The 21,837-nt window shown below is 42.6% G+C and overlaps 1 protein-coding gene across 3 annotated transcripts in view; it reads right to left on the bottom strand.

The window, feature by feature from the left end:
- The window catches only part of CCDC149 (coiled-coil domain containing 149), a 94,347-nt gene that overhangs the window by 4,935 nt on the left and 67,575 nt on the right, over positions 1–21,837 (bottom strand). The window contains exons 11-12 of one of the 3 annotated variants that reach the window (XM_084857010.1): positions 13,591–13,695; positions 3,242–3,786 (exon numbers count right to left, since the gene is read on the bottom strand). In XM_084857010.1, coding sequence (XP_084713136.1) covers positions 3,242–3,786; positions 13,591–13,695 — 650 coding nt within the window. The remainder of the gene's footprint in view (positions 1–3,241; positions 3,787–13,590; positions 13,696–21,837) is intronic. The other 2 variants (XM_084857012.1, XM_084857013.1) reach the window with 2 other exon arrangements.

The following is a 21,837-nucleotide window of genomic DNA, read 5'->3' as shown; positions in this document are numbered from 1 at the left end:
TAATAGCTGTCAAAGTCAGTGACCAGCAAAGTCAGTGCTGTAGCCCCTGGACTTGCTTTGTGATTGAGTAACTGGTCACCAAATCACCTCCTGCTCTTTAGATTACTGAGGTTTAGACCATGGGGGCACAGTACAATTTTCAAGGAGTGGCATGCCTGCCATAATCATCTTAATAGCTAGATGAAAAAAAGCACTATGTTAGACCTGCCTTGCATCTGAAGTGCTTTTACACATATAGGGGCTTAACTAAGTTTCTCCCGATAATAGCATCTTTCCAACTCAAAGGAATGCACTAAGCTCAAATGCCAACATTTCCTTTGGCACAGCTGAGCTCCAAACAAGACTCTGCATAAAAATGAAAACCCAAACACCATTGTTTAAAGTGGTACAAAACCCTGGCCATTCATGGTGTCGTCTTGTTTACATAAGGCTGCCAGCTGCCCTCCCTCCTTGCCTACTTTTCTACACTAGGACTTCATCGGCATTAGCTGTAGTCCTTATCACGCTGTGACAAAGCCAGAAAGAAATATATATTTTGAAATGAACATTGGGATGTGGAATGTCTTATTTATGATGAGCAAAATTCCAGAATTTCATATTCATGAGTTTGGTGCATATTCATTACTCTTCCCACTGTATCAGTTTTGTCATTCCTATAACAACAAATCGAGACAATAAGGCTATCTGTTATTTTACCAATAAAAACACAAACACTGTGCCGAGTCGATAACATTGTCAGCTACTCTATCAATAAAAGCAACAGTGCCACAAATTCAAGAGATAACGTAATCCTCCCCCTTCTCTCCCACTGCAGCATGAGGAATGAAATTATGCAAACTAATAAATGGTTGAACTTTTTATTATTAATGTAGGAGACAAAAGCGTTTAATTTAGAATAAACCAGTGTTGCTCAAGACGTGTGGGATGCAAACAGCAGTATGATGCAATGCCCAAGACCAAGGGAGTATTAAAAGAACATTTCAGAGGACTGAAAAAAAATCTTTTTGCCTACAGAAAGCACTGGAACGGATGGGAAAAGTAAAGTAAGACTTACGTGCAACTTTCTTGTTTTGAAAATACTGTCATTTGGTCCTGTTTACAGTTCCCACAATCTTTGGCCTAAAAAGAGCCTCCACAAAGTTAGGAGCTTCCCTGCTTGCTGTAGCAGTCAGTAGTCCTGACAAGCGCAACCATCAGCTGAAGATCCTCATGTACCTCTCTTCTCTCCACTATGGCAGCCTTGTTGCTTTGCCAGAAGAATGATCAAAGGGTATGAAGAGAAGGGTGCAATGGGGCCTCGCTGGCTGACAGCCACCTGCCAAAAGCAGTAATTCAGCCTTCCGCAACCTGCTGCCCCGCAGATGTTTGGGACTACAACTGCCACGATCTCTGGCCATTGCCCATTCTTGATGGGAATTGTAATGCAAAACATCTGGAGGGCACCAGGCTGGGGAAGGTGGCAATAACGTATAGCCAGAGGATTCTGACTGTACAGAGGCTCTCTGCAGGGTTCCTGTGAGACCCTCTGCAGGATACAACCTGCTGGTGCACTTGGAGTCCTCTAATCAAAGCCACACTTGCTGGCTAGCTCAGTTTGCTTACACGGGTTGGCTCTGCCACTGTTTCCAACCCGAACCTGCTAACAAGCGAACTGTAACAATGTGCAGCTGGCAGATATTCACTTTATCAAATAAGGGCTCAACACAGGAAGGATTTCCTCCTTTCTTATGAGCGGCATTGTTAAATTTGGATTAATCCTCTCTCCAATTGGTTTTAAGTTCTAGGAGTGAGAAATGAACATTTACAGACAATTAGGTTCCCAAGCCAGCAGGAAAATTGCCTCTACGGCTGGAGGCCCAGACAAGCTCTACAGCTGCCGAGATTGCTTCCTATTTTGGAAAAAAAAGCAAAAAAACACAGAACAACAGAAATCAGACCTCCCTTTAGTTCAACAGCTGCAAAATATCCACAATAAATATTCCACAGCCATTGTCCTACCAGGAACCACAGAGAAACATTTCAGCATCATTGGAACTAGGCTATGCAAGGGACACAGGAAGCCCTCAAGATTCTCTCCCAGTGGAAGTTAATTGATTGCCACCACAGGAGGAATTTAAGAGCGGAAATGGCTACAAAAAAGTAATTTCAGCTACTATCCACAAGGCTAATGGATCAGAAGGGAAAGTAAAAACGATCTTCCTTCTTCACAAGTGTACACTTCAAGTTTAAAACATTACTCAAACAAATAGCAGAGAAGACACCCAGTTTCCAACTCTCCCTTCTTTAGGCTCAAAAGAGGTTATTCTAACATGGAAGGATCCCAATTTCCACTTCTAGGCTGTATGACTGAATACCATCCAAAGCATAAACCAAAGCTAGAGGAACCAATAGGCTAAAGAAAGTCAAGATCTGAAGCTGCCATAGCAAGTGTTATATAGCATATAGAAGTAGAAAGATGGAGGAGAGAGGGAGGGACAGACAGACAACAATTTGCAAAGAACAAGAACGTGGGCATCGGGGGAAAAGGGGCACACAGAGAGGAGAGGGAGAATATGTGAGCCCATACATGGTCAGGAGGATCACAGCACCCCTTTCCCGTGTCATTCAAGTCACACTGCGCTTATTGGGAAGAGCTCATTCAAGAATAGGTGAGGGAAAAAGCCCTATGACACGCAGCCAGAGCCTATGCATGTGCAGCATCCAGTTATAATCAAGACAATTTGCTGTTTAGTATTATTAACCTGTATGGCAAAAAGTCTACAGAAACAAAATAACGAGCTCATTGGGGCCTTTATATTTGATCATTTCTGATTCTGTCTGCTTAACCAAACCCCAACACACTCCCCCTCCTCCTGACATTTCAGGCTCTTAAGACACATTCATGCAGGCACTGTGCCAAAAATATACATACTAAAGAGACAGATATAACAGACGTGATAAAGCATAATGACGGGGTGCCAACTCCCATTATTCTCAATTATGTCACTCTATCTGGCGACGTTAATCACAGCAAATAGCAGAGGCTGGAATTTTGAAAGCCATCATTTGAATCCTGCTCCTTTTTTATATTTATCTAGGGGTTGTTGTTGTTTTTTCATACGAACGTGTTGAACAGGGGAGGAAATATATATTTTCAACAGACAAACAGGGAGGCAAATGGGGGAAGCAAACATTCCTTCAACAAAGAAGGCCGTGGTCAAAACGTTCGCAGTGAGTCGAGATCAGGACGACTGTCTCTCACCTTCAGAACTTCAGGGTTATCATCTGGACTGTTACTTAAGTCTGGGGTTGAAAGAGTTAGTTTTTCATCCTCTTTCATGTCCAGCATGCTGCCACTCACATCGCTTTTCTCACCAGTGCTCTCAGTGTTGCTTTCTGGGGTTTCTCTCTCGCCTTCCACAGCCTGGCTGCCGCAGGCATGTCCATTCTCTAGGTTGGATGGTTCCGTGGAGTCAAAGGGATGAGGTCTGGACGCGGGGGATTCGCCTTCAGCTAAGCTGCTGAGCTCTGGCTGACCTGCTGTCTGGCTCTCTGTCAGACATTCGGCTCTGCTCCCTTCCAGTTCCGCAGCTGTCTGCTCTTCCGTCAGCTTAATAATTTCATTCCCAAAGCCATTTACATCATCTTCCTCAGAAGGAAACTGGGGTAATGATGGATGAAAATGATTGGCTTTGTTACCGTTGTTTTGGTTTGTGTGGGAATCATCAGAAACTGCAGCCGTTTCCTCTGGAAATATCAATTCTCTTTTAACAGTACACATTTCCTCCAGTTCCTTGGTTTGTTCTCCTAGAAGAGAAAAATGGGAAAGTATTACATTTCAGTGGATTTAATGCACAGTTTCAGGCTCTTGGTGATGAACAAGAAATCTGCATGTACATAATGCATTTTGCGGCATTATGGGTGCTCAGGGAGAGCACCCTTTTCATGTCTGAGAGAAGTGGTGGAAAGGGTCTCATCCACAAAGAGATGCAGGGACAAGCATGTGCATTTCCCCATTTGAAAATCTCCCTTCTTTAGACAAAACACAGAAGCATGAGGAGGAGGAGAAGTACAAGTTATTCTTCGATGTCTGTATACTAATGCCCAGAGTATGGGAAACAAACAGAACGAACTTGAACTCTTAATCCAGGAGGGAAATTATGACTTGACAGGTGTAACTGAGACTTGGTGGGATGACTCTCATGACTGGAATACAGCAACTGAAGGATATAACTTGTTCAAAAAGAACAGGAAGAACAGAGAGAGAGGTGGGGTTGCACTATATGTTAGAAATACATATCTCTGCACAGAAATACAGGAGGAGGAGCTTGGTAGCCCCATCAAAAGCATCTGGGTTAAAATAAATGGCACAAAGAATAAAAGGAATATGGTAGTCGGAGTCTACTACTGGCCACCCAATCAAGGAGAAGACGAGGATGAAACTTTTGAAAAGCAAATAGCCAATGTTTCAAGGAATCATGATGTAGTAGTAATGGGGGACTTCAATTTCCCCGATATTTGTTGGGAGACAAATTCTGCAAAACATGGCCCCTCCAGGAAATTCCTGACTTGTGTTGTAGATAACGTCCTCCAACAGAAAGTAGAAGAAGGAAGTAGAGGATCGGCTATCCTTGACTTAATCCTAACCAACAGAGATGACTTCGTGCATAAAGTAGCAGTTACAGGAACTCTGGGGCAAAGGGACCATGTTATACTTGAGTTCTTGATTCTAAAGGAAGCAAAAGCCAAGTGTAGCCAAACACGTACCCTGGCTTTTAGGAAAGACGATTTTAATAAACTCAGAACAATAATAAGTAAGGTCCCATGGCAAGCGACTCTAATGAGAAAAGGAGTCCAAGATGGGTGGGAGTTTTTTAAAAAAGGAAATTCTCAAGGCACAATTACAAACAATTCCAACAAGAAAAAAACGTGGAAGACAACAGAAGCAGCCAATGTGGCTTCACAAAAAGCTTAGGGATGACCTGAAAACAAAAAAGCACACATACAGGAAGTGGAAGGAAGGCAAGGCAACAAAGGAAGAGTAAAGGCAGGTAGCACAGAATTGCAGGGATGGCGTCAGGAAGGCTAAAGCTGAGAATGAGCCGAGGTTAGCGAGGGATGATAGAAGCAACAAAAAGGCTTTATTCAGCTACGTGCATAGTAAAAGGCAGAGGAAAGAAATGGTTGTTCAGCTATTAAATAAGGATGGCAAAATATAACAGATGACAAAGAAAAGGCAGAAGTGCTCAATTCCTACTTTGACTCAGTCTTCTCCCAAAAGAGGGTCTATGAGCCCCCTGGCAAAGGTGAAGTACAGGCTGAAGGGGCAGGATTGCAGCTTGAGATTGATAGGCATATGGTCAAGGAACAACTAATTACTTTGAATGAGTTCAAATCTCCAGGGCCAGATGAACTGCACCCTAGAGTAATAAATGAACTGGCAGAAGAACTCTCAGAACCACTGTCTATTCTCTTTGAGAAATCATGGAGGACGGGGGAAGTGCCAGATGACTGGAGGAGGGCTAATGTTGTTCCTATCTTCAAAAAGGGTAAAAAGGAGGAATCTGGGAACTACAGACTAGTCAGTCTGACATCAATCTCTGGGAAAATTCTGGAGCAGATGATAAAGCAATCCATCTGTAAGCACCTTGAAAAAAATGGAGTGATTACTCAAAGCCGGCATTGATTTGTCAAGAACAAATCCTGCCAGACGAATCTGATCTCATTTTTTTGATCTGGTAACCTCCCTTGTGGACTGTGGGAATGCTGTGGACATCATACACCTCGACTTCAGCAAAGCTTTCAACAAAGTGCCCCATGATATCCTGATGAGCAAACTAGCTCAAAGTGGGCTAGATGAAACAACGATCCGGTGGATCCACAGTTGGCTTCAGAATTGGGCTCAAAGAGTGCTTATCAATGGGATCTTCTTCAACTGGGAAGAGGTCACGAGCGGGGTACCACAGGACTCAGTCTTGGGCCCAGTCCTCTTCAACATTTTTATTAATGACTTGGAGGAGGAGATGCAGGGAATGCTGATCAAATCTGCAGATGACACAAAATTGGGCGGGATAGCTAATACCTTGGAAGACAGAAACAAAATTCAAAGTGATCTGGATAGAATGGAGCGCTGGGCAGAAAACAACAGAATGACATTTAATAGGGATAAATGCCAAGTTGTGCACCTAGGAAAAAGAAACCAAATGCACAGTTACAAGATGGGGGATACGTGGCTCAACAACACTACAAGCGAGAAAGATCTTGGAATTGTTGTCGATCACAAGCTGAATATGAGTCAACAATGTGATGTGGCTGCAAAAAAGGCAAATGCTCTTTTGGGCTGCATTAATAGAAGCATAGCTTCCAAATCCTGGGAAGTACTAGTTCCCCTCTACTCAGCACTGGTTAGGCCTCATCTGAAGTACTGTGTCCAGTTCTGGGCACCGCACTTTAAGAAGGATGCAGACAAGCTGGAGAGGGTTCAGAGGAGGGCAACAAAGATGATCAGGGTACTGGAAACAAAGCCCTATGAAGAGAAAGAACTGGGCATGTTTAGCCTTGAGAAGAGAAGACTGAGGGGAGATATGATAGCGCTCTTCAAGTACTTGAAAGGTTGTCACAGAGAGGAAGGCCAGGATCTCTTTTCGATCATCTCAGAATGCAGGACACGGAATAATGGGCTCAAGTTACAGGACGCCAGATTCCGGTTGAACATCAGGAAAAACCTCCTGCTTGTTAGAGCAATACGACAATGGAATCAATTCCCTAGGGAGGTAGTGGGCTCTCCCACACAGGAGGCATTCGAGACAAGGCTGGACAGTCATCTGTCAGGAATGCTCTGACTTGGATTCCTGCACTTGGCAGGGGGCTGGACTCAGTGGTCTTATACGCCCCTTCCAATGCTACTATTCTATGATTCTATGCTTCCTCTCGTACCTTTGAAGAGAGTCTCTCTAAGTGAATCAGGTCAGTTTGTCTATTCAACTCAATAGGTAACAATCTCAGTTTAATAAATCATAGTTTATTAGAGCTAGAGCGGGTGTTGTGCCCGTGTGTTCTTTCATCCCTTCAGTTGTGGCACACATGAGAAGGGAGGGAGGAAGGAAGAGGAGGAGGGAATGGATGGGTATGTCATTTTCAGCCTAATAAATGATGGTTTATTGGACCAATATCATTACGTCTGATCTGGTACTATGGCTCACATTCCACAATGGCATTTCCTATTAAAGTTTAAGTCTATTTAGGCCCAATTTGTACATTACTTGCAGCAGCACAAGAACTTCTACTAAGCTCCTCCGTGAGCCACATATGCAGGGACTAATGTTGTTTTTGACTCCACTGAATTATCCTCTCTGTCTTGTCTGGGCACCAAGTAGATGGTGAGTAAGCATACAATAATCTTGCCAATGTGAATTCTGGATCTAAACATCATGTGAAAAGCATGGGAAGACACAATGAGGACGTGCATCCCACAACACGGCTGTAAAGTAAGAACTAACCCTTAAATTGGGGCAGGGTGGTGGTGGGGAGGTTAAGCACAGAAACAAAAGCTGAGCAGATTCTGGCTCACTTATGACACATTTTTAAAAAAACAAACCCCAATTACATTGACTCTGGAGACAGCCTGAAGTAATAGCTACGATGTCCGAAGCCTCTTGAGTATTAATTAGTACGACCACTGTTAACTACTGTATTCTAATATTTGGGGGCAGATGAACAGGGCAACAGGCAGGGGGAAAACCAAAAAAACCAAAAACCAAAAACCAAATACAACCATAGAAAGAAGACAAGATATTAAGGAAGAACAGAAGGAAGTTTTATTTCCCAGTGGAAATGCTTGCAGTACAGAACTACTTAATAAATAATAAGTAAAAGGACAGCAAGGAAAATGACAATGTAATGAGTTGTTCATAAGAAATTATTTTTGAATATGACCTCACTTTATGAAGTGCTCAATTTCTGCAACTACTTCTTGTAAATTGCTCATCAGAAGATTAGTACAACCACATTTCAAGAAACAGCATGGAGTACTAACTCACAGACTGCACCACCTCATAAAGCAGGTGTGGGATTTGCATGTTTGACTCTTCCCCCCACATGAACTTTCTGCATGTGGAAAGTTAACAAATCAGAGAGAAGAGTTCTCATTTCCTATATGCAGGAACATTTTGAAATCCTAACATTTGATCCCTCACCTACGTTCTGAGGCAGAGCAGTCCTATGAGAAATGTACCATTTGTTTTTATCTGAATCTCTGAGTTTCAGAGATTCAGGCACATGCTTTTCTTCAGGTTTCCTGTTCCCTTAGCAAGTTCTAACACCTGAAGCTCTGAGGTTCTCATGAAGCTAAATATTTATTTATTTATTTATTTATTACATTTCTATACCACCCAATACTAGAAGCTCTCTGGGCAGTTCACAATAATTTAAACCACAAAATACAGCATAATTCTGTATCCACAACTTTTTGTGCATTCATGCAGAGTGACAGCACACACAGAGGTCTGCTTGTTCAGGTAAAGTTCATGTGTAATTAACAGTGCTGGATAAAATGTGACTGAAAGGTGGATTTGGTTCCATGAACTAGGCTGAGGGGATCATGGAAATGGGAGCATTTCTGAATGTAATGCACGCACAAGCTGGTCTTGCTACATGATCTCCCTCTCTATTAACAAGCTTTCTGCTACACAGTTAGTTCTGCAAGAACCAGCCAAGCTTAGCCACATTGGCTCTCTTCACACCTGGCATTTATCCCACTACAAACTGGTCCTTTTGATTCCTGGTCCTTTCTGGGATTTACACTGGCCCTGTATACAGGCATCTCTCATAGCGCGTCCCTCCGCATCATATCTTTTCATGGCTGGGCCAAGCTGCACGGAACAATCAGCACAGAAGGGGGCTGCTGGCTCCATTGCCCCTCCCCTCCCCTGATCACTGGTTCCTGTAACATGATTGATGGCTCTGCCCCATCCCTCCACTCCTCCACAACAGGAGGGAAGTTGGAAGCAGTTCTAGTCACCTGGATAGGGAGCTGTGGGAGCTGGTCCCCTCCTTCCTCTGAGGGAGAGAGTCTTCGGTGGCTTACCCTGAGGTTGCTGGCGCTGCTAGTCCTTCTCTGCTAAATATGTCAGTGTGCGATGGAATTAAATGCAGTACATTGCTTGCACTACTGAGTTTGAAGGGTATACCGATTTCCAGGTTCCCAACTACAGAAATAAGAAATCCACAAACGGACGTGTATACAGTCAATGCATCAAGCCATCCCTAGCAGCCCCCTTCCCCGTGACCGCTTCACAGGGGACACCTTCTTCATTAGACCCGGCTTACTCCCCCCACCCCCACATGCTGTTGTTGCTCTTCCCCCTTATTCTGGCTTCCCAACGACCCTGCAAGGTGGGCTAGGAGAAGAGATAGTGGCTGGCTAGGTGGGAGGGAGTACTACGGAAAACCACCTCAGCATTACTGCCTTATCTAAAACAACTCCACAGCCAAAAAAGATACTATTAAAAATGATCACTCCAAGCTCTGCATGATGAATTTATTCAGGGGAGAATACACTTTTAATACCCATTGAAATCTTAACTGTCAAGCCTTTCTCCTGGGTGGCTGAGAAGGGAGACTCCCCCATCCACCTTGGGAGGAAAAAAAGCCCATCAAACTGGTGAGCAAAAGGGAGAAGAAGCAGTCAGTGAAGTCAATGGGAGGGGGAGGTTCCAAGTAAATGCATTGAAGGGGATGGGAGACCTTAAAACTGCGACTTTAAGTAGACTTACAGTGCACACCTATGCATGCCTACTCAGAAGCAAGCCACACAGATTTCAATGGCACTTATTCCCGGGAAAGGAAAGCCTTACAGCCAATGGGTTTACTCAGAAGTAAGCATTGCTGTGTTCAAGGGGATCCCGGAATCTGTAGTAGAATGGGAGAGAGGCAGAAATGGTCACTGGAAGCCCAGTCAGTGACCTGCCTCCCCTTCCCACCAATTTATTGTCATGACAGTGTTATTCAACACCGCCCAGCAACACCCCCTAGCACACACCCACACACAGAGCTAAAGGGGAAATGACGATTTCAGTTGCAAGCATAGAAAATGTCGGGTTTTCCCTGTTCTCAGATAACACGGGAAAAGGGAAAGAAAGTTGTGAGATAGCAGCAGGACAGCATCTAAAGCTCCCATGAAAACCAGTGATTAAAGAAGAACGATCCTGCTAAAAAAAACTCAGGTGTGAAGACAGCCTTTCACTATCCAAGTTCACTCTCCTACTGAAATTTTAAAAGCTCAACTTTGAACAGATCTTGCCAGTTGCCAAGGATTGAACCTGGAATCTTCTGTAGGTGAAGCATGTGATTTACCAGTGAATGATGGACCCTTCCCCTTTCTATATATCTCCTACTGCCCTTTACTTACCTGTAACCTCTCTTGCCACTCCATTCAAAATTCTAATACTGGGTTCTGAATGAACTGTGCAAATTGAATAGCGTTATGCAAAAATAACCACGTCTTCATATTTTTAAATGCTGAATTTTTAGTAATGAAAAATGTGTGTGTCACGTATGAACAGCCTTGATTATAGCTGATCCAAATGCATTAAGATCCATGGGGGACCACTAGAACAGATTCAGAGATGGCAAGAAGGTGTGGAGAGAGGAGTTTGCTTACTTGCTAATTTGACGGAATGATTGTCCCCAGAGTCTGTTTAGATAATTGGGGCTAGTCTGCTTGCAATATTTTATGATAGAATGTTTAATACACTATTTCAAATTATGCTTATTTTCTACTAGAGAACAAAAGAAAATCAGTTGACCAAGTTCACAGAACAAAATCAGTTAAGTTCTATTTTATTGTTTATAACCCTAGATCATCACAATATAACAGAAAGAAAATATCCAGAATATTACAAAAGTAAAAAACGGACAAATGAAACATAGAACAAAGAAAATTACTAATAATTGGAGCTGGCAAACTAAAAATTAATGATAAAATTCCCTGATACTAATTTCCAATTATTATAAAAGTGTATATTGATTAAACCAAAATAAAACATAAAAAGTTATAACTCAATTTTAAAACGATCAATGTTCTCTGAAGCAACCTATTTCTTCTGCTTTATTAAGCCTGCTCTAGCTAATGCTGTTAGGAAAATGGCAACTCTTCTCAAGTTCATTATGTCCTTGTTGTAAATCAAGAAGTCGATCTTCTGGTAAACTGACCAATTTGATGGAACAAAATCAACCTTGCAGTCAAATCTTATCTGATATTGTGATAGATTTTTTAAAATCAAAGAAGAACCAAGGTTGTATGGCTGCCATGACTGCATGGGAGCATAGAATGTGTGGTAGGATGTGAAGACCTGGTACAAACTGTATGTTATGCAATACACCTGGCTGAATAGCAACTAGAAAGGAAAGCCAAAATTGTATCTACTTTAAATTGTGGTAGCCAACTGTTCGGGGCTCCATATCAAGATCATTTTTAAAATTTTAATTTAAACTTAACCCCCACCCATCACCTGCTTCTATCATTCGCGGGAGGGGTAACAGTACAATATACAAAAAGGGAGGGGGCCAACCAGCCAAGCAAGTTATCCTGTGAGAAACCCTCCTCCACCCCAAACTTCTCAAGTTATAACCACCATCCCCTTAAACTTATCTATAGCTATCCAGACAAACATTTTAAATAAAGTGGAAATGAAGCAACTGGGCCACAAACACATAAACATTAGGAAAAGAAGGAGGGAAGACTCTGGGGTTCATATTCCATTTCCATTAAGGAAACATGGAAGTGAAGGGAACAGCCTAGGTGTCAGGATACCCTTCTTACAGCCTGATCCTATCATGTTTACTCAGAAACAAATGACACTGAGTTCAATGGGACTTATTCCCAAGTAAGCATGCTTAGGGCCATAAGGCTAAGAATTTTACCCTTAAATATCAGTGAACTATTACCACATCAAGTCCTAAGCATTAAGGGAACATCTATTGTATGCAGAATTGTATGGTTGTCTTGACTACACAGGAGCACAGAATGTGTGGTAGGATGCAGAATGCAGCTTCCTAAACGTTGATTTTTTAAAGGATGTTTCTTGCCTCTAAGGTTACGAAAATATGCTTGAAATGTGAGCCAATGCCTGTTCATTACATTTCTAGAGGCCTGGCAGGCATACAGGGCATGGGGGTGGGCGGCCTCAGCATAGCTTTTCAATCCCCTCTATGACTGGCAGAACCAGAATATATAATACCAAAAAATAATCAAACGTGCATAATTTATAGAGGCTGCAAAACAGATTTTTTTTGGCCCAGAACTATAATTTTCATAGCCCTGATAATATAGTATTTTCCCCTCACCAACACTCAGTTTCCATGTATCTTCTGGCTCATTACAGGGCTATGTAAGACCAACTGCCCCGTGTGAGGGAACCAGGAGAGGGAATGGGCAGACAATGACACCATCACATGCCTGCTCCTGGATCAGCTCAGATTTGCCTCTCAAATTTTTTAAAAATATATACTTTTGTCATATTTTTGAGTTGAGTATTTTAAAATTCTGAAGGGCCATGGCTACCTTCTTGGAAAGTTATAGAAGCAAGACAGGATTAGGAAGGGGAATGAGGCTAGAACTCAGGTATTACCTCTACCAGGGCAAAAGAGGTAGAATGGGACTCTTTCTCAAGGGGTCTGCTGTGAACCAGGAGACCATCCGAGATTGAAAGTTACAAGTTACCAATGGGCCAAGACACTCTAGGTTTTAGATAATAAACTGTGGCTTGTTATCTACAAACATGAAGGAAAAAGGCTGTGATGGGGAAACACAGGCACTGGCAAACTTTGGATTCCCCTCGAGCCCCATATGGTATGAAATTTAGTCAAAACAAAAACCTGGGTTCTGCTTGACACCCCAAGACACTGCACAAAAAGAGTATAGTTGCAAAAACTGAAAGGGTAAAAGCTTGTCTTATAAACACTTTTCTCAAACGAATTCCTTCTTAAAGACTCAGTTCTGAGGGAGGTTTTTTTCCCCCAATACAAAAGACAGACAAAGGAATGTAGTGTAAAATGCTGTAGAGGTCTGATTTACCAGCTCTGAGTGTTGCATGCAAAAGAAGTACAGGGAAAAAGAAGGGGTCATATGCATATTTTGGGTGTAGGCTCCGGACTTCAATGAGTACTAATAGATGGTTGAGTGTTCACAGTATTACTCTGACAGAGGCTTACATAGTACTTCTAGTACTTCCTTTGCCCTCTGGGGTCTCAGAGTAGCTAATCGATAAGTGTATGGTCAGAATTAATTAGATCTGAACAAAATAGGGAAGGTACACTTTTACACTTCCTGGAAGCCCCATGCCTGCTAAATAGAGTACGGAACCCTCTTCTTTTGTCCATGCCAATAAAGGAAAGGTAGTGGATGCTTGCAACCCACTCTGCCCTATGTGAATAGTTCTATACTACCTGGCCTTTTAGGCAAAATGGAAACTTTGGGAATCAGGGTGCTAGGGAAATATTCAAACAGTGGTGAAACTTGCTCTCTTAGCAACATCTGCTATGCATCCTACTTTCTGGCATAAGAGACAAAGCAGCTTGCACTAATTTTTCCCTATGATCCCAGATGCTTACCTTCTGTCTTCTGCTGCAGCTCATTGGTGAAAGTTAGCAATGGTGATCGAGACCTCTGAATAACAGGAAGAGTGAGGTCACTGAATGTTATGGTATCCTTGCCACCTACAATTGAGAAGGCATAGAGGAATGAACTTACCAACGCAACTGAAATGTTTTTGAATGCATTATTTTAAACAGAGAGACTACATTAAATAAAAATCTCATCTCATCCAAAACAAAAGTTTCAAAAGTCATGGTTCAGTGACTCTGCTCTACAGCAGAGCCAAAATTATGCTACGAGCCAAAAAACATAATACAGTTCAACTGTATTAAGCCAAGCAAGTACATTTTTTATCACCACATCTGGCTAAAAGACAGTTTTATGATTTGACAAGAGGGAAAAAAACAACAGCTAGATATATTCCACTGTAATCCGACCATATCAGAAATAGTGCAAGCATAGACTAGAGCTTAATGCTAATAGAAAGAATATAATTTAGATTTGAAGAAAACCAAGACATACCCAGAACCGACTCTTCACTGTCATTGTTTTGCCTTTACAGCTGAGCCCTGTCCCATAAGGCCACATTGTTGTGCAATATTTTTTTCTCATATGATTTACACCCAAGTGTAAGTCATAGAGCAAGACAGGAGCAAACACAAATCCAAGATCTTTAACAGTAAAAGGAATAAAGTTTGAATTCAGATTCATCAACCCAGATTTTTTCAATCCTAATAATTTATTTCCCAGTTTCCTTTTTAAACTGACCCTCAGGATGGATGCAAGAGATGTATCGTAGATATTTGTGTATGCGCATGTGTGTAAAATTTCTATGTGAATACACTCACAGGGCCACTTTAAAAAACAAACCACGGAGCACAACCTGTTACATCAGAAGAGGGCTTAAGAACAAGATTTGTGTTCACGTAACAAGGAACAGAATAAGATTGAACCCTTTGTAAGAACAGTCTATATTTTTCTTACAAATATAGACTACCACCACAGCAGCTACTTAAGACAAAGATTTTAGATGTAAGATTCTAGGGATTATCGAGATTTACAAAAATCACTTTGATGGACTATCAAACAACTGCAAGCTCAAGCTACTGGGTAAAAGTGTAAGCTATGGCTTGCAAATACAAATCTCCTATCACCCATGAACTCAGTGAACTTAACAGTGGAGGCTGGTGGCTCTGATGTCAGTGAGGCGGTGAATCCACTCTGGGTTTCAGTCAGAACCAGTCAGAATTCTAAAGGAGCCATCCAAGGTGGCTCCTTTAGAGTTCTGACTGATTCTGACTGAAACCCAGAGTGGATTCACTCCCCTCCTGACATCGGAGCCACCAGCCTTCACTGGACCTTAACCTGTGCCCCATCTACAATATAAGAATAATAATACTAGACTATCAGGTCTCCAGAGATTACTGAGATAATGGGACTCCAGGAAAAGCAGTCTATAAATGTTGAATATTATTACATTACTGCTGCAACCCATTATTTTAGATCTAGTCTCCAATAAATGAGAAATAACTCAAGAACTACTTAGACCTCTTTTGTTCTTCATTTTTATCAGATATTCCTTTGGCTGTTGTTTTAGCTGGCCAAGATTTCTAATACAAAATTAGAAATGTTCTGCTTCTAGCTTGAAACACCCTGAAGGAGCCCTTTAGTATGTATCGACACTTGTTCTTTGAGACTCAGCTCCTTGTCTTGTTCTGAAAGCAAACCCCCCAATCATGAGTCACTTTTGAAAACACAGCCATAGCTTTCTGGTAGAGAAACAATTATGTGTCTGTAGAGTGTTTATCAAAATGGCCCTGTAGGCACTAGCTTAGGAAAAGTCAAGAATGCTGACGCTAATGGATTTCTGGCAGTGTTAATATTAAAATCGTAGCCTATTCTTACCCCAGATCAAATACCTCCCCTCTTGCTGCAGACATCAACATAATCAAAGCCACACCCAGAGATTCCATGGGGATTTCATAACACGGAAGAATTACAGGCCTCTCAGAAACAGTGTTCGAGGGAAATTTCCCTTGACATAGGGAAATCTTGTCAGAAGCAGGGGGAAGATGGAATCTTCTTTTAAAAAGTGTATCTGGGGTGGGGGAAAGGATCTCTTTGGGAACCACAAGCATATGGCAGCCTTGTTTTGCCAGTCTGATGGGCTAATCCCATGCAAACACATGCAACAGAGCCTTGTATTTGGAATGGCAACATACATTAGAATCTGCAGAGAGAAAACACTGGGTGGGGGAGCGGGACGGCATTTGTGGCAAAGCAGCAGCCAGTAGGGAAAGGGTAAAGCATCCTCTCCCATACCCTGCTTTTTCTCTGCTCAAAACGGCCTTAAGCTGCATTTCTTTTTAAGAAAAAAGTATCTGGTCTCTGCTACATGTGTTTGAATGTAACATGAAGCTAGTCCCTCGGGAAGGCTGGAATGCTGTTTCTGTATCTACACAGTGATTCCAAAAGTATTCCAGTGAAAGCTACTCCCCGCCCCCCACTGCTCCACGCACACAGACACAAAGCAAGGTGCCTTTTCTGTTCCTCCACTGTTTACTTATTCCAGTGGAGTGGAAACTGGCAGAGCACAGCTGTTTCCTGCAGTGCCATGCCCATGGCACATGCTGTGGTTCTTCCCTACACTAGTGTCATCCCACCCAGAAAGTGGGACAATGTTGGTGTGGGGTAAAGTTGTAGAGACTGCTCACCTCAAAATGAGAGGAACTTCTAGGAAAAGGGTGAAGAGCTATACTTCATCGTTGCATTGTGGCGATGCTAGCACTGTTCATTTTTTGGTACCTTTTTGTGTTTTTTAGTACATGAAAATGTATTTTGATAACTTCATCAGAAATTTAGAAAGAAATACTTCTGCACATGGAGGCAAGTATAATGAAAAAAGCCTGCTAGCTCTGGTCCCAAGAAGACTCATGATGAGATGTTCAGCCTTTCTATATGACACCTTTCCTTTGCAAGACTGGATGGAGGAACATGCAATAATCTAATACTAATTAAGACAGAAGATGAAAGGTATAACAAATAAAAGAGAAAAGCTGGAACAAATTCATTACTCTTTAAAAAGGTGGTTAAATTAGCTCTATTGAATCCTCTGGATAGAAGGGCGACTTTGTTTCTATCTACATCAGGGATGGAGAACATGTGGCCCTCCAGATGTTGTTGGACTGCAACTCCCATCATTCCTCACCATGAGCTATGCTGGCCAGGGATCATGGGAACTGCAGTCCAACAACATCGAAGGGCCACAAGTAGTCCTCCCCTGATCTATGTACTTATTTGGACTGTGATGCCTGCTGAACATCAGAATCAATGTTTGGAATGCCTACTCACTATCACTTATGTTGTACATTAGGTAATATTTTAACTGCAGAATTAATTAAGATAGGTACTTCTAACCTCATCTTTGCTAACTCTGCTGTACACTATATCCTTGCCCCAGGGACACTGCCAAAAATGGCATCCCCACAGGGCCTGACATCCTTTCACTATAAATGCCAGTATCCTCCTACTGAACAAATGTATTCTTTAAAAATATGCCTTACACTGAGCCGGACCACTGGTCTAACTACTCTGATCATTTTACTGGAGATCCTTTACTGAACCTGGGACTTTCTCCACACAAAGCTTCCTCTCTTCTACTAAGCTAAGGGGCCCTATTACTACACACTGCACTGACTGCCCACATCATCAGTAGCCTTGTCCCACCAGTGGATGCCAGGCATGCAGAACAAGGATGTGACTACATGCAGTGAGATGAGGACAATCCATGTGGCCAGTACAGCAGATAGCAGTGGAAGTAAATTTTCCGTGGTGATGTCATTCACAGCAATATCCTTGTGGTGACAACAGCTACACCACACAATTGAGCCAGTTTAAGTTTGTGATGTAGATATGTCCACAGTCAACATCTGTATGCTCCATGGTACTTGAATTTGGAAGGCATAACCCAGGTGGCAACATTCTAGAATTAAAATGTAAGCAGAAGTAAAATGTGGTAAGTAAAATGTAAGGATGCTGTCTATACTCTTAATTGCCAAGTTAAAGAGAAAAATTATCTTGACTTAGTGCTTATCATGGTTGGTTTTTTTTTAAGTTACAAACCACATCTTTCTGCATAACTTACAATCCTTAAATTCAGACCTATTTCGTATTCTCCTTTATTACCATTTCTCCCAATTAAAAATAATTTTACACAGTAATCTCTATTTCTCTTGTGGCCATCTAACTTACTCAGTTGAACATCTTAATCTGACAGATACAGGGGCGGGGGAGAACCCACATTCAAATAACATTTCCATTTATTTACATGCAGTGACAATACTTAATGCACCGCTAAGATTAGTTACTAAAAATACATATGTCAAGCAGAACCTACTCCCAAATCCCACTGAGACATTGTAGCTCAGGCCTTCAGGCAGCAAGAAAAAAAGGAAGGAAAGAAAAGAGTTATTACATAAATATTAATTGGATGTCTAAACAGAAATAATAGAGCAAGATATCCTGAGATCTGTCTGTCTTTTACCATTGTTCTGTTTTAAAAGGCCAAAATACTCCGTTCAGGGAACTGCTTGGGAGAGAAGACCAAATCAAGAACGTGACCAGCAACATGCACTAGCCCAAGTTAAGAACTGTCTGCAACCAAAGATGCAAAACCACAGGTCTGAAGTTGGTTTGCAAATGCATCCACCAGGATTAAGCACTACATCTGCACCCAGCAAACCATGGTTAAAGCGTTTTCCCTGCCTCTCTGACTGCAAGGTGACAAACTCAACCTTGGTTTTACAGTCTGGGATCTTATGCAAGGTTAAGACAACAAATCATGTTGTCAGGCCATGACAAAAATCAGGCTTCAGGCAGGTAGGTTCTAAGACCTAGGGTGAGTTGGCTGCCAGACCAAGGGAGCCAGAAGCAGATGCGTGATCAAAACAGGCAGGAGTCAAGCTCAAGGCAGCAATCTAGAATCAGAAAGGACAGAGGAAACGTGTAATCAACACCAGGCTGGGGGCTGAGACCAGGACCTAGGCAGTGCCCTCACCCAACAAGAGTTCTTGGGCCGAGAAGCAAGTTCTGAGGCGAGGCCTTTATAGCAGTTGGCGAGTCAGCTAGGCAAGCTGGAAGAGCAGCCCAGATTAGGAATGGATGGGTAATTGTCCTCCCATTCACCCCAGAAGGAGTCAATTTTTTTCTGTTTACATTTCAAGTGAAAATGCAGAAAAACTCAAGTGCGCTCAAGAAGCCCCTACTGCTGCCATCTTTGCTTTCTCCTGCCCCAAGGTCAAGAAAGTTATCATAGGGCAAAAGGCAGAGGCTGTCGTCGGCTCTCCCAGAGCATGGTGGAGCATCCTTTCCCACCCAGGCTTTGAACTACAAGTCCCAGAATCCCCAGGGAGAAACTTGGGGGATGGGCCCCAAGGAGAACGCTGCAATGGATCATTTTCTTGCTGAAGATGATGTGAATAGAGTCAATTTTCTGCTGGAGATTCTGGGACATAGCCCCAGTCCCCAGCAGGAAAAGATGCTCCACTGAGTTTGGGGGAGTGCTGACCACAGCCTCTGCCTTCCCTTGCTCTTGGCCATGGGACAAGAGTAAGGGGATGTGTAGTGGTTTGCAGGACTGAGATGAGCACAGCCCTGCTGGCAAGACTGTTTTCACCCTGATCTTACTCCCAAGCATTGGAGGAGGGGCGCTCACATGTGAGTGTAACACCCCTAGCCTGGTTGGTACCCACAAAGTACAGACCTCAGTCTGCCAGGCTTGCCATGGAAATATGAGTGCTGATGGTGTAAGATGTAAGGTGTCAAAGTCCAACTACTGGGAGCTTCAGTTGTAGCACACCCATATGGGTTCAGTGTTGGCTCGCACTGAGGGGACCTGGGTTGAAATATGTATATATGGAAATATGGAAGACATATTCCATAGACAAGGAAGTTATCTGGAGGTTACACTCTGATTTACCAAACGAAGATTATTCCACTTGCAATCTATTATAAGAAATCTCCAATTGGCCCAGTGGAGCACAGCAGCAGAAAAGAGAGAACAGTTGTGTGTGGAATGGCAATAGAAGGGGGAGCATTAAGTGCAGAAATATACTCTCAGAGCAGTGATGGGCTGCACCTTCCCTGGTGTGCAAACTTCAGTCTGCAGTGGGGAGATCACAGATTGGACTGTTCTTGTTTTTTTAAATAAGGGGAAGCCTACCTGCATACAGAAGACTATCATTCTAGGGCAAAGCCTAGGCATGAATCCTATTTCCCATCAGATTCGCACAATCATTTTCAGCCATGGTGGCTTAAACAAGCCACTGTGGTTTGCAGCACCTGCTGGGCACCCACGGGCACCCATTCCATAACCCAACCCCCAAGAAAGCCCCCTGCTTGCTCTTCTAAACAACTAAGGACACATTATTCTAATGACAGGAACCATACCAACATCTAATTTTATCTTACTATTGCTTTAACATCTGTGCCTAAAGAAGTGAGGATATATTTCAAAATGGATAACTACTTGTTGGTCCAGTAAAAGGAATCAGTTTACTTGATCAATATTTCTGGGCCTTATCTACATAATCATTTTTCGATTCATGAAAACAAGTGACAGAAGAGATTTATGGATATCTGGATAGCCTGGAGACAAAAGAAAGGAACTGTGCTTTTGATATTAAATGTCATAAAGCCAGAGTAAAATATTTAGGAATTATGGGGGGAGGGGAAATTCCATAGTTTACCAGAAGCATTTCTTAGAATTTTCTAAGTTTCTATAGCTTCCAGTTGAAAAATTCAATAGTTTCCTACACTGACAATATCTTCTCCACCTTATTATATCTGCATTGTATACACTGTTCCCTCAATGAGAGTGTTCAGCTAGTAGGCAAATACTGTGGTATAAGCAAATGTCTATACCATGAAGCTGACACAAGGCAGTTGTGATCCAACAAGCTGGAATCACCATGGGACCAGTCTAGGAAGAATATGCCTTCACTCTAAATCGATTCTTTTGTCCTCAATGACAATGACATCAGCACATAAAATTATCAGTACATGAACGCTGATCGGCTGAGATCATGCTAGAGAAGAGAAGGAGTTTCTTTAACAAATAGACTGAAGCAGCAGCCATGAGGGTTTCACAAAAGGTGAATAACTGGCATTTTTTTCAGGAAAAAATTGCACACACACAGCCAACGCTGATTTTGTGCTGAACATTGAAACAGCCAAACATTCAGCACAGCCATATACATAACTGCCTCTCTATAACTGTCCAACTGCTTCTGCCCTGAAAGATGGCTTAGAAATATTTAGATAAATAAATTATGTGAACTGTGTGCAGGTCCATTCCACCCCTTTCCCAGATGCTGCTACTATTCCCAAGGAATGTGGAAAAAAATATTAAAATTCTGTGCCAAGAAAAATATAAATCTGCTACCCGTAATGAGCATGCAATGCTTTTGCTTATAATAATGTTAAGGAGCTTTGTGGGCTCAGAAGCCCCACCTCTGCCTGCAGGAAATGCTACCCAGCTTCTTCTAAACATTTTGGAATTTCAACAGGCATCGTCTCTGCAACCATAGGAGATCGAAGTTTGGTTTTTAAAAACCAAGATGCTGAATTCAGCACCTGAATTCCACAGTTCTGCACACAGCCCTGATTATTTCTTTTCTTGGAAGCCCAGTGAAGGACAATTCCTGGATATATCCATTTGACAACACTAAGCCTGATGTTCCTTGAGGGGAAATCAGAGGTATTTAAGTATGCATACAGAGGGAACAGTTCCCCACAAAAAAACAGCAAAGGCATCTAAATCTGAACAACCCATGAGCAGCTATGGCTGTAATACCTGGGAGTGGGCAGAATCCCATGCTGCCCATCCGCCAGCGGAGCTGGTGGCCAATTCTGGTCTGCATGTGGCCGGCCCTGACGATTCTGTTCTGGAAGTGGCTCCTACTGCTTACTGAATGACGATTTCGTACTTATGTGAGCTCTGTCAATCTGCCCCCTTCCAGAAATGAACACTTCTGCTTTTGGGGTGTTGCCCCGTAAGCACTAAATTGCAGTTCCACAAGATATTGGAGCTGCCCATGGAACGGAATCGGCGGGGCGGGGCGTGCACACAAAGGCAGCGTTAGCTTCTGCCCAGCCAGCCCCAATGAACACAGTTCTCTTACACACCCTATGAGTAAACACACACAGCTTTGCAGTGCACCTCTGTTGGTCTTTGCTCATGTGAACTGAGCCTCAATGAAGAGAAG

The sequence above is a fragment of the Heloderma suspectum genome, chromosome 5 (genome assembly GCF_057233095.1).
Source record: "Heloderma suspectum isolate Gila_16-S chromosome 5, 16-S_ref, whole genome shotgun sequence".
NCBI classification, from domain to species: Eukaryota; Metazoa; Chordata; class Lepidosauria; order Squamata; family Helodermatidae; genus Heloderma; species Heloderma suspectum.
This window is presented reverse-complemented; position numbering and strand designations above follow the sequence as displayed.